Consider the following 14,645-nt stretch of genomic DNA (forward strand, 5'->3'; position numbering starts at 1 on the left):
TACACAGGGCTGCCTCACAACATGGCAGCTGGTTTCCCCCAGGGCAAGTGATCCAAGAGATCATAAGAGAGGGCCCCCAATAGGGAAGCCAAAGTCTTCTAATAAACTCATCTCAGAAGTGACATCCCACCACTTCTGTCACTCATTAGGAGTGGGTCATTAAATCCAGCCCATACTCAAGGAGAGGGGTTTACACAAGGGTAGAGACCACTAAAAGCCATCCCAGAGGCTGCTTACTATTATCACCCAAATAGACATCACAGCCCTGGAGGGAGAGGGTGTGCTAAGAATAAGTGGGGGCCTATCAATATCTCTTTTAGCCCTCTCTGCTTTTCAGAGTTGAACTGACTGTGAACTTCATATCCTGCTACTGGATCTATTGTTAAGCATAAATGTAAATCAGGAGATATAACAATAATTAAAATTTAAGTATCATCACAAAGTTTTAAAATTAAAGCAATGCAAGCTATTTTTAAAAGAACCAAAGCTCTGTTGGAGATTTTTAAATATTATACAGGAGTGAAAATAATTATTTCATGCTGTAGTATCTATATTTCTAAGAAGTATTTTATTATAATTCAATCTACTCTTATTAGCAAGAGACAGTGAGTATTCTGAGTTGAACTGCTTGCCCAAAAAAATATAGGTTGGAATCCTAATTCCTCAGTGTCTCAGAATGTGAGCTTATTTAGAGATAGTATCTTTACAGAGGTAAATCAAGTTAAAATGTGGTCATTAGGTTGGACCATAACCTATTATGACTGGAGTTGTCATAACAAGAGGAAATTTGGACACAAAAACAGACATGATAGAGAAAAGATAATGTAAAAAAGGTATAAAGAGAAGACTGCCATCTATAAGCCAAGGAGAGGGGCCTGGAGCAGAACTTTCTATGGCAAGCCCCAGAAGGAACCAGGAGCCAAGCAGAGCCAGCACCTTGATTTTGGACTTCCAGCCTCCAGAACCATGAGACACACATTTCTGCTATTTAAACCACCAGTTCGTGGTACTTTGTTATGGCAGCCTGAACAAACCATTATAGAGAGAAGAAAGAAAAAATGAGATTCAGCAAGAGAGAGGCAGAGAGAAATAGTAAAGAAGACTATATGTCAAGATACATATTCATCTGAGGTGAGTTGATTTTAAAAAAGTCTTCCAAAAAGAAATTCACAAAGGCCTACTTCTAAAATCTCATTTAGCATATTTATGGACCAGAAGCTGATGGAAATTGTGTAAATGGAACACAGTGGCAGGTGAAAACAACCAGATTCTCCTTCTACAGGTGGGGTCTGACTTGGTGGAGACCAACAGTGGGAGTCCAGGAGCAAAACAGGGCCCTACCTTCTGGTAGTCTTCTTTGGACCTCAGGGCGACCTCCATGTGCTCGGTAGAGGTTGGATAGATGGCTGAGCGGTACTGAGTGCCATAGTCATTGCCTTGGCGCATGCCTGGGAAAGTAGAAAGCAGAAAGGATTACTGGAGTGGACCAGGCAACAAGGCCAATGTCACAAGTTTTCTATGATTCCTGTGTTACTAAGTGCTTGCATTTTTAAAAATTGAAGTATAGTTTGACACACAATGTTACAACAGTTTCAGGTGTACAACTTAGTGATCTATCAAGTCTTACCTTATGCTACACTAACCACAAGGGCACCTACCATTTGTCACCATACAATGCTATTACAACACCTTTGACCATATTCCCTATGCTGTGCCTTTAATTCCAGTGACCTATTCATTTCATAACTGGGAGCTTGTACCTCCCACTCCTCTTCACCCCTTTTCACCCATCCCCCACAACCCTTTCACTCTGGTAACTATCAGTTTGTTCTCTGTATTTATGGGTCTGTTTCTACATTGTGTGTGTTCATTTGTTTTGGGGTTTTTTGTTTGTTTTTTGTTTTGTTTTTTAGATTCCACAAATATGTGAATTTGTCTTTTTCTGTTTGACTTATTTCCTTAAAATAATATCCTCTACGTCTATCCACGGGGTCACAAATGGCAAGATTTCATTCTTTATCCATTCATCCATCAATGGAAATTTAACATTGCTTCCATATCTTGGCTATTATGAATATTGCTGCAATAGACCCAGAGGTGCATATATTACTAAGTGCTTATTTTAATTTCATCTTGACACTCTCCTTAAATAAACACAAAATATATTTGTTTTGCTTTGCTTAATTTAATTACAACATATATGTTTGAACTTAGGTAAATTTATTACAGGTCTTAGATCATAGTAGATGCTCTACAAATATGTATTTTTCTATGCAGATATTTAAACCATAACATATTCCATTTTTCACTTGCAAAGCACTGTGCTGTGCATTATTTTTTGGGATCTTAATGAGATACTCTGTGTGGCAGGTTGTGGTCCCTCACTTGGGAAACAAGGAGATGGGATTATGTATGTGTAAGCACATGGCATACTGCTCGGCACATAGGAGGTGCCTATAAATGACTAAATAACTGATATTCAGGGAGTCTGAAGAGCTTGGCTAAGGTCATCCACCCAATTAAGGAAAAACCTGAGCCTTAAAGTTAGCCCAGCCCATTTCCCACTCTGTCACAGCTGCTAAAGTATAGATCCTGACCAATTTCTAACTGAATAATTTAGTCCCCAAAGTTAAACAGCCACAGGCTTAATATAGATCTTCTATAGATCTCCATGCTGTTGTCACAATGAACTTCCCATGTGTTTACTGCATCATTCAAAAATCAACCTCAGTTTTAGCAAGTGCTCCAAGACTCCTCCAACAGAAGATTCAGTCTTCCAAAAAGAACAGCTTTGTACTTTCAGATATTACTGTACATGGGAATTACCGGGGGATATTGTTAAAAATGCAGATTCTGGTTCAGTAGGTCTGGGGTGAGCCTGAGTGAGACTCTGCATGCATTTCTAAGCTGCTCACGAGTGGTGCTGACCTCCAGACTGCACTTTGAGTAGCTAGGGTTTAAAATTTGCTCAGATGTTTTCCAGATTCTTTATAATCCATCAACAATAAGTTTAATTCCAATAATGCAGTGAGGAAAACCTAAGTCTTTCAAAAACACAGGTTCCTGAGGTATGCAGTGTACAGTGCTCCCTCTGCCTGCCCCCATGCTCCCAGAAGGCACACACTTTTTACTAAACTCCTATTCAAGACTTAGTTCAAGCGACTTCACTCCACAAAACCTCCCTTGAGTGCTCCTTAGGGCTGTGACAATCACTGACTTCTTTGTCTCAGAGATTTTATTGTATTGCCTTGTTATTATATGGTTGTCCCTCTTCCTTGCCTGTGAGCCTTCCAGAGGGCAGAGCCTTACAGTCATAGGACCTGGTATAGCATCAGACAGTTGGATATACTTCCACTAATATTTGTTGCATGAAGAACATATGAGTTTATATCTTGTGATCCAAAGCCCTGCAATCAATACTGGAGTGCAAATCAATCAATCAAAGTGCTTTTTACTTTGTAAATGAAAATGCAAATTCAAATGTAAATAAAAGAATCTTAAGAGCTCTAGGAAAAAGTTACCAGTAATCTAATACATTTGACTAGTAGAGGGAAGTGTAGTAGTTAAAGACACTAAAAGTTCACTATGGCAGTTAATGAATAGACAAGCTAGAATTCATGATCAAAACTAGAGGCTAAAAATAGAGGTTTAAATAATAACAAATAAATAGGATTTATGGTCAAGTCATAGGCTATCTATGGTGTGTACATGCATACTTGTGCACCCAGTGGGGGGTGTTTTCTGGACCTACTTGTTTATACTTCAGATTGGCTGACTTCCTAGAAATTCCATCTTCCCACCTTCAGAGTTCCATCCCCACCTTGCCACACACATGGGGACCAGAAACTAATTAGTGGCTTAAACAGCCAATATTAATGACACCAGAATATTAGTTTAATAATATATAATAAAAATAAACCAGCTCATGTCTCCAATAAGCACTGTATAATACCAAATTAGAATATATATTTCATTCCTATATAAGTTATATATTCACTTAAGTATCATAATATGATTATTATAATACATAACATATAGGTATTATTACAGCACAAATATTATTTATGGTATCTACTGTGTAGGTATTGTCATAATATTATTTATTAAGCACCTAACATGTGTCGAATACCTTTCCAGGTGCTGAGAATACAGCAATAAATAAAAGCAAACCCTACCTTCTCAGAGTTCACATTCCAGTATAATTTAAGAAATTGGATAAATACACATTCCAGAATGGCACTTTGGCAACATTTTTTTCTTTGCCTTCCTGAATGTCCCCTCCTTCACTTAAATGAAAGGCTTTCCTTGTGTGACCACTTCACATTCTTTGGTGCACAATGATGTTATGGTAGCATTGTTGTTCTCTCTGAAAATATTCTCCAAAACATTCACCCAAAAGATTGGTGGATGGCTGATTTTCAGTAAAATCTGACCTATCTCCATTCGGCACAAGGTTCAGAACAGTAGGGTCTCCGTGTGGAGTTGTTATATATCTACTCAAGTTCCCTTTCTTGTGGAAGATAAACTAGTATATGAGTAAAAGAGGACATGCAGAAGTGATTTATTTATATTTTTCAACAAATTTTGCTAACATTCCATGTGCCTTGTACACTGAAGACAATAAATATCTCTGCATTTGGATGAAGATACTTGAATTATCATAGGATTATGAGAAATTGCTGCTTATGAATAAAAACTGACTGTTTAGCAAACAAGATGGGGATAATTAAGAATCATCCCAAGGAAATTATAGAATAGTGGGCCCTTCCACTGATCATATTTTCACAAATAGTCTGGTAGAAGAGTGCACAATAAAATCTTTAGACTTATATCCATATTTAGAGCTCTCTTATAGTGATATGACAACCTGAAGGGTAGAAACAGAAAATTGCATGGTTGGGCAGAAAAGATGCACATGACTTGTCATTTCTAGACAAGTTTATAAGGTAATGAATTTCTATAAAAAACAATCCATGGATTATTTTTTATGTAATTGTGGATTGTACTACTACTACAAATCAGGATAAGAATTTATGAACCTTTTCCTGAAGCCATGAACTCTTGAATTAAGCTCTAACTTGATCATCTGCTAACTGTAATACTACAATACTGATAGGGCTTCTGTCACTGTTGTCCTTGTCTTCTTTGTGCAGACTTTGGCTATCCCCAAATCACCCTGGACAGCTATAAAAAGGAGTAACATAGTGGGCATTATCCACAGCTCTGCCCTAGATACCTCACACCTCTCCCTTTGCACCAATCCAAACTGACTATTCATCAATATGGAAAAATGGGAATTATTCACACAGTTACAGTCACTATCTTCAAGTCTTACAGATTTGAATTTATAGCCCTAACCTTCTGATCCCAACTCTTCTTGGATGTTTTCACAAACCTGACAGCTCCTCATGTCAGAACCAATATATACTCTTCCCAGTCACTGTGGCTGAACCCCTGCCTGGCCAGAAAGGAAAACAAGAAAATGCTAAAGAGATACAGTAGGGGATCAAGAGAAAACATCAAAGCCTTTATTCAGATATCTTTGAATTTTGAGTGACACTGGATAAGACATTAACTCTCTGGTATATTCATGAATAACAATGTTAATTTGATTAAATTTTTTCAATCAAAATTCATCCCAAGGAGAAGGTATTAATATCTTAAAACCATACACACATTTCCACAAGCTTGTGTGTGTGTTTGGTTAATTCCAGTGCATGTACATTTCAGTTCACTGAGGAAGAGGCTTATTAAATGGATAGGTGCTTGAAATGTGGAAACAGATGGTTCACTGGGAAGTATGATTTGATGCTCAACAGATCAAAAAACCTATAGAACTATGGATTTTCTGTTCTTGTTATTTTTAATACATTGCATTTACAGATATTTAGCATCATTAAACTTTTCACCATTTCTTTCAACCACTATTGGTTTATGTTATGAACACAAAATAGTAATTCACATGTGAGGAAAACCTGTTCACTAAATCTCTCATAAGAAGCCTAGAGCTCAGAGCTACAAGATCTTGTTTTTAAGTCTGACTTGCCACTGACATACTTTATGTAAATTACCACATCTTTCTGAGCTTCAAACCTCACTTGTAAAATAAGAATTATATGGACCTAAACTATAGGCTTGTTGTGAGGAGTAAATAAGATGAAATCTGTAAAGCACTTTGTTTACTACAAAAAAATTACGTAGGTGTTAAGTACTTTTATTTAAACCACTTTTAATAAACTTGGAATGCTTCAGAATAACTAGTTTGAAATAAAAATAACAAATGATGTCACACAAGATACTCTAGGTACAATCCTTTTCATTCTCTGAAAAGCATTAAATAATATTCTTCTCTCAGATGCTCACACAGTACAGGTTACATAGATCCAAAGAGATAATCAGAATCTATTTTATGTGTGTACAAATGTACTTGTTTTTAACTCTTCATTACATTTTTTAGCAGAATTATCTTCTCCATTAAAATTTCACCTCTACTAATCTCCAGCCCAGTTCTCTATTTCAATGGAAAACAAACCCAAGAAAGGGGAAAACTCTTTTGAGTGAATGTTCCTACACCTGCCCCATCCATGAAGAACTTTCCAAAGTAATATCTCCTTGACCTCTGATCCGAAGTATGGCAAAATTGGGCCTTTTTGACACTGATTCCAAGAAAGAGCCTGGTCCAACCAATCAAATCACAAAATAAGTGAAATATTTTGACTCTTATACCTGACCTAAACATTCTTTGTATGCTGTTATCAAGATGGCAAAACTAATCAAATTGCATTGTGAAAAAGGACAGAAAAATGTTAGTGATGAGAATTCCTACTTGCTTTCCCTTCTTCCATAAATAAATACATTCTCTCCAGCACAAAGTATTCACATAGTACCAACTGTGTACTCAGCACTATGGAAGCTATGCAGAATTAATTATAAGCTTTGATCCCAAAAAAATAGCTGGGAAAAGGGAAAAGGGAAAGAGAGAAAGGAATGAGCTTGACCCTATACTGCACTATACTGGGTTTTTGCCAACGTTTCCCCTCACATTGTAGACAGCTGTCATTAATCTTCAAATTAGTCCGTCAAGTTGGTATTCTCCACCTTCTTTGACACAAAGGAAGCTGTGAATCAGAGACATTAAGTGACCTGCCCAATGCCACAGAGCGGGTAAATGGCCATGCTGTGACTAAAGCTAGATCCACCTGACACCAAAACTGATGCACAAGAAGTTAGAGCAAAAAAAATCAAGGACAATGGAACAAAGCGCACTGTAGGTGATGCATCTGGAAAGGAGCATCACCACCTAAGGCCCAGAAATAAGAACAAGCTTGGTATGCGCTGAGGACTGTGAAAAGACAAGGCTGGTTCTGCCTATAAGCCTAGAAGGAGATGAAGCTGGTTAGTTGAGCAGGAGGCCACATAGAAATCTGGACAGGACATACAGGGGACCAGATACATTTAGAAACATCAGGCTTAAGGAAGCCACCCAGAACCCTGGGTAAGCATAATCTTCAAAAATCCAAAACTCTCTTTCATACAGATTTAGTGTCACAAAGTTCACTGTTCTCTCCTCTTGGCTTTGGAAAAACTGAGACGATAAATTACTGATACTATTCAGCTGTTTTCATGTTCCAGGAAAGCTAGTGATGGGCTTGCTGTAGTTAGTGAAATGAAAATAACTGGCTGAGAAACAGCATCTTGTGCTGATCATTCTCCCACAACACTCTCTAAACTAAGTAATGAGGATTGGGCTTTGGGGCCTTCTTGAAGAGGACTGACCTCTTGGCATCTACCAACTGTTTGCAATTTCTCCATCCACCTTCTTCAAATAAGATTTGAAAGAACAAACCATCCCAAGACTGTTCTAAGATTTCTCTTTCTCTCTCTCTCTCTCTCTCCAAAGTCACAGAAAGCATTGGAAAATAGAGAAATACTTAATCTATAATGAAGTAAAAAGACAGAAGTTCTCATCTGCTCAATGGGCCTTCTAACCTTAGCTCATTTTTGGCTACCAGGCCTGTTTTACACCTTTTAACTGGAGACATGAGAAATCTGCTTGAACATGGTAATTTTAAAGGAAAATTCACATACTATGGCTTGTTTCAAAGTGATTAAGAAATCCCAGGACTCACCAGTTGATAGTGAACATCAGGGCAAAGGAGGACATATAATATAAGGGCCTGCAATGACTATGTTAGGGAACTTCAAAGGAGCAACATCATTAGAGGGCTCTCCATGTTGGTTGCAGAGACAGGGTGACTTCCATCAGAATGAATCCATATTCTTCTCTTCTATAAACTGCTGCTAGGAAAAAAATGGATCCTGACCCATAATTGGATTTTGTCATGAGACAGTTCTTAATTCTAAAACCGGCTCTGCTGTTAAACAACTGTGGAACCTCAGTCAAGTTATTAGACTCATCTACACTTCAGTTTCTTCATTTGGAAAAATAGGGGTGATGGTGCCATACTTCCTCACAGGGTTACTAGCTATCTTACATAAGAGCTCAGTAAACATAATTCCTCCATCCCCTTGTGACTTCTAATGCAGAAATTGAAGAAAGAGACTTTTTCAACATACTTCTTACGAATTTAGAAATTTCTCAGTCAATAAAGAGTTGCTGAGCACCTACCTCAGTTCAGGAATCTTACTAGGACTTCAGCTAAAATACACACCAAAGAACCTGATCTTAGTTTCAGAAAATTTCTACAATGTATCCATAATGTATCATCAAATAGATAAGTATGAAAAGAAGCAAGATGTGCTCATTAAGAGTGAACAGAGATCCATCAAGCATCCATGCCTCTTAACCACTCTTCCCTCAGTGGCAATCAAGAATTTGGGTTAGATAAGTTTAAAACCAGTTTTATTGCAGTAAAATTGATATACAATAAATGCTATATATTTAAAGTATACGATTTGATCAGTTTTGACATCTATATAGATCATGAAACCATTGCCACAATCAAGATAATGAACTCCAAAATATTCCTCAGGCCCCTTTTAAATCTGTCCTTCCCACCACTCTCAGTCCCCACCCTCAAGCCTCAGGCAAACTTTCAACTACATTCTATCATTCATTTATGTTCATTTGCATTTTCTAGAATTTTATACAGGTGGAATCATATAGCATATACCATTTTTTTGGTAACTCAACCATGTTGTTATAAGTTCAATAGTTCCTTCTTTATTGCTGGGTAGTGTTCCAGTGATTGGATATCCTACAATTTGTTTATTCATCGACCTATTGATGGACATTTTGGTTCTTTCCTGCTTTGGGCTATTAAAATAAAACTAGTATAAATAAATGAGTATAAAATAGTATAAAATAAAAACTAGTATAAATAGTATAAATGTACAAGTCTTTGTATGTACATATGCTTTCATTTCTTCTGGATAAATACCCAGGAGTGAAATGGCTGGTACATTTTTGTTTAACTTAAGATTGCCAAGCTTTTTCCAAAGTGATTGTAATATTTTATATTACCTGCCAGCAATGTATGAGAACTCCAGTTGTCTTATATATACAGACACTTGGCATTGTCAGTCCTTTTAATTTTAGCTATTCTAAAATATGTGTAGCAATAGCTCATTGTGGTTTTAATTTGAATTTCTTAACGCCCAATGATGTTAAGCATTTTTCATGTGATAACTTGCTATCTGTACATCTTCTCTGGTAAAGTGTTCAAATATTTCATATATTTTTAAAATTGTGTTGTTTTCATATTATTGAATTTAAAGAGTTTTTTTTTAATATATTCTGGATACAAGTGTCTGATCAGATATATAACAGGAAACTGCTTTCTCCCAGTCATGGTTAGTCTTTCATTCTCCTGTGACTTTCAAAGAGCACAAATTAATTCTGATGAAGTCTGAATTATCAATGGCTTCTTTTATGGATCATATTTTTGGTGTTGTACCTAAAATTTTTTATCTAGCCTAAGTCATGAAGATTGTTTGAATGCCTGGTTATCATTAATGGATACCAAAAAGAGTGACTTTTACCTTGCTGGGTGCTAGATATTTTGTAATGCTACATATATGCCCATATTCTTTGTTATGAAATGAGGTTAAGTTACTTGGCAAAAGCTATGTATCCTTGAACTTAGGGGAAGATTATGGAGTAGGGGAACCCTAAGCTCATTTCATCCCACAGATGCAACTAAAAAATACTCACATTAGTGTAAACAGCCCAGAAAGCCACCTAAAGACTGATAGAACAAAGTACACGACTAAGTGTAAAGAAGCCACACTGAAGAAAGTAGGAAGAGCAGAGATGTGGTAAGGAGCTAAAGGGACCAGACCATCTGTGGGGTAATGTGGAGGGGAGGCCAGGAGCCATGACCAAGGAGAGGGGAGAGAAACAAACTTTCATACCAAAGAGAACCATGTGAGGAAAATGAATCCCCACAACATTTGGCTTTGAAAATTAGAGGGGCTGAATTTTGTGAGTTCTTACAACCAGAGGGACTTAAAGCTGGGAATTTTGAAAATCAGCAGGCTAGGCTCTGGGAGAACTGGGAAGGTAAGAGGAAGCGGAGTCCCTCCTCTTAAAAAAACAGCATGACAAAAAGTCCACAGAGATACAGAGTAGAAGCAGCAGTTTGAAAACACCTGGGGCATACAAGACGGAGAATTATTTACTAATCTCAGAGTGTGTCCCAGAGGTGTGGTGTTTGCTAAGGGACTTCTCTAAGAACAAAGGAGCTGGAAGGTGCCATCTCCCTCCTTTGCCCCCCAGCATAAACACATAGCCACCTGTGGGAACTGGCATGGCACCAACATTCACTAACAAGCCCTATGTCTAGCATCCCCTATCTACACAGCTTCCACAATCCGCAGATCTGCCTTTCCAGTCATGCTTGCCTCAGTCCCAGCACTGCAGACCCCTCCCCCAGAAGACTGGCACACTCTATTAAAATTGTGCACCTTCCCCATGCATTTTTTGCAGATCTTCCCTGACCACCCCTGGTGGTGCCAGTGGGGTGGCAGCAGCAGGACTCAGTTTGTAAGCAGGTCAGCATGCACACTGTTCAAACTGCATGCCCACCCCAGCCACCCAGTCCCAGTGGTGGCAGTGGTGGCATATCCCTTCTTGCTGGCATGCAAACTTTGTAGGCACCACTAAACTGACCCCCTTTCAATATACTCTTGGTCAGAGCCCATTCAAACCAGGCTACAAGTCTAGCAGTGTGTAAGCAGCCCTAAAAGGATCCAGCACCACTCCAAAGTGGCTCTGGCCCTAGGGTGAGAGGAAGATAACCATACACACCAATCAGACACTGTAAACAGTTGGTGTGATTATAAGGACCACCCACCAACAAAAACTTCTTTGAGACAACATAGGGAAAGCAACCTGCAGTTTGGTGCTATTACATCTCTGGCAAATGCCTTGTCTGATTCAGCTCAAGCCCAAAGCAGCCCCAGACTGGTCCCTTAACACCACAGAGATCAAACACTGCCCACAACAGACAAAGAGAGACATAAATGGACTAAAGGAAAAAGCAGCCAAGACACAATGGCAGGGTATGCACAACACACCTAGGAGATATTCCTGAAGCACCAGATTCTGGAGAATAGAAGATACTGCACTTCAGGACACTATAGGATCTCTTCTGCCTAAGATATTACTTCCAAGAGCAGGAGATGTAGCTGACTTTCCTAACACACAGCAATAGTCCAGAGAGTTAGACAAAATGAAGAGATTAGAGGGATATGTTCCAAATGAAAAAATAGGACAAAACCACAGCAAGAAGCAAGACATAAGCAATATGCCTGATAGAGAATTTAAAGTAATGATCATAAAAATACTCACTGGACTTGGAAAAAAGAGTGAAGGACATCAGTGAGACCCCTAACATAGAGAAAAAAAGAAACTGGAAATGAGTAACACAATAAATGAAATTAAAAATGCAGTAAATGGAATAAATGGGCTAGAAGAAGTTAAAGAAAACATCAGTGACCTGGAACAGAAAAATTAATTAATGGAAAATAATGAAGCTGAGCATGTGAGAGAAAAAAATTGTACCAAATGATAATAGGCTTAGGGAACTCAGCACCTCCATCAAGCATAATAATGTTCATATTACAGGGATCCCAGATGAAGAAGAGAGAGAAGAGGACTGAACGTCTCTTTGAAGACATAACAGTGGAAAAATTCCCATAACTGGGGAAGGAAAGATAAATGCAGATCCACGAGGCACAGAGATTCCCCCCTAAAATTAACCCAAAGAGGTCCACACCAAGATACATAGTAATTAAAATGGCAAAAAGTAGTGATAAAGAGAGAATTTTTAAAGCATTGAAAGTTACAAGGGAAGCCTCATAAGGTTATTAGCAGATTTTTTAGCAGAAACTATGCAGGCCGGAAGAATGTAGCACAATATATGTGAAGTGCTAAAAGGGAAAAATCTGCTATCAAGAAAACTCTACCCAGCAAGACTATCATTCATAAGGAGAGATAAAGAGTTTCCCAGACAAATAAAAGCTAAAGGAGTTCATGACCACTAAACCAGCCCTACAAAAATATTAAAGGGAACACTTTGAATAGAAAGGAAAGACTATAATTAAGAGTAAGAAAAGTAAGAAGCACAAAAGCAGTAAAAATAAGTATATCTATAAAATCAATCACAGGACATACAAAATAAAAGGATGTAAAGAATGATACCACATACCTAAAATGTGGTAGGGACAGGAGTAAACAATGGGTTGAAACTTAAATGATCATCAGCTGGATATGCATAGATGGCTATATGCAGAAGATGTTATATACAAACCTAATGGCAACTACAAATCAAAAGCCAGTAATAGATATTTAAAAAATAAAAATAAATCCAAGTAGATCACTAAAGAAAGCCAACAAAATGTGACAGAAGACAGCAAGAGAAAAACCAGAGAACTACAAAAGCAACCACAAGAGACCTGGGATCGAGTCCCGCATTGGGCTCCCTGCATGGAGCCTGCTTCTCCCTCTACCTGTGTCTCTGCCTCTCTCTCTCTCTCTGTGTGTGTGTGTGTGTGTGTGTGTGTATCTTATGAATAAATAAATCTATCTTTAAAAAAAAAAGCAACCACAAAACAGATAACAAAATGGCAATAAATATCTATCTACCTATCTATCTATATATATATATATACCTATTTATCTATCATTACTTTTAGTGTAAATGGACTAAATGTTCCTATCTATCTGTCAATAATTACTTTGAATGTAAATGGACTAAAGGTGATGGAATGGATAAAAAGCAAAACCCACCTATATACTGCCTACAAGAGACTCACTTCAGACCTAAAGACCCCTGCAGTTTGAAAGTGAGGAGACAGACAAATATTTATCATGCAAATGGATATGAAAAGAAAGCCAGGACAGCAATACTTTTATCAGATAAAATCTATTTTAAAAAAAAGAATATAACAAGAAACAAAGAAGAACACTATATAATAATAAAGGGGACAATCTAACAAGAAGATACAATAATTGTAAATATTTACACACCCAACATTGGAGTATCCAAATGCATAAAGCAGTTAATAACAAATATAAAGGAAGTAATCAATAGTAATACAATAATAGTAGAAGACTTTAACACCCCACTTACATCAATGGATAGATTATCCAAACAAAAAGTCAACAAAGTAACGGTGGCTTTGAAGGATACATTGGACCAGATGAATCTAAAAGATATATTCAGAAGATTCCATCCTAACATGGCAGAATACATATTTTTTTTCAAGTCTGCATGGAACATTCTTCAGAATAGATCACATATTAGGCCATAAAACAAGTCTTAACAAATTCAAAAAGATCAAGGTCATACCATGCATCTTTTATGGACCACAATATTATGAAACTAGAAGTCAATCACAAGAAAGAATCTAGAAAGACCATAAATACATGAAGGTTAAATAACATGCTACTAAACAATGAATGGGCCAATCAAGAAATCAAAGAAAAAAACAAAAAATTACATGGAGAGAAATGAAAATGAAAACACAATGGTCCAAAATTTTTGAGATGTAGCAAAAGTAGTTCTAACAGGAAAGTTCTCAGCAATACAGGCCTACCTCAAGAAGCAAGAAAAATCTCAAACAAATAACCTTACACCTAAAGAGTTACAAAAAGGACAAACAAAACTCAAAAACAGCAGAAAGAAGGAAGTAATGAAGATTAGAGCAGAAATAACTGATACAGAAACTGAAAAAACAGAACAGATCAATGAAACCAGGAGCAGGTTCTTTCAAGGATCAACAAAATTGATAAACCTCTGGTAAGACTCAATAAAAAAAGAGAGAGAGAGAAAGGACCCAAATAAGCAAAACCACTAGTGAAACAGAAGAAATAATAACCAATACTACCAAAAATAAACAATTATAACAATACTATTGAATACTTATATGCCAACAAATTGGGACAACTCAGAAGAAATGGATAAATTCCTAGAAATATATAACCTACCAAAGCTAAAGCAGGAATAAAAAGAACATCTGAACAGACAAATGACCAGCAATGAAATTGAATCAGTAATCAAAAAAACTTCCAAGAAACAAAAGCCCAGAATCAGACAGCTTCACAGATGAAATCTACTAAACATTTATTTTTTTAAAGATTTTATTTATTTATTCATGAGAGATGCAGAGAGAGAGAGAGA

At 37.2% G+C, this 14,645-nt stretch overlaps 1 protein-coding gene across 6 annotated transcripts in view; it reads right to left on the minus strand.

The window, feature by feature from the left end:
• MSRA (methionine sulfoxide reductase A) overlaps window positions 1-14,645 on the minus strand; it is a 433,724-nt gene that overhangs the window by 108,786 nt on the left and 310,293 nt on the right. For 5 of the 6 annotated variants that reach the window (XM_038573679.1, XM_038573677.1, XM_038573678.1 and 2 more), the window contains one exon: window positions 1,342-1,448. The exons of the other annotated variant lie outside the window; for it this stretch is intronic. In XM_038573679.1, the coding sequence (XP_038429607.1) occupies window positions 1,342-1,448 (107 nt within the window). The remainder of the gene's footprint in view (window positions 1-1,341; window positions 1,449-14,645) is intronic. 6 annotated transcript variants of the gene reach the window in all.

This window comes from Canis lupus, chromosome 25 (assembly GCF_011100685.1).
Source record: "Canis lupus familiaris isolate Mischka breed German Shepherd chromosome 25, alternate assembly UU_Cfam_GSD_1.0, whole genome shotgun sequence".
NCBI lineage: Eukaryota > Metazoa > Chordata > Mammalia > Carnivora > Canidae > Canis > Canis lupus.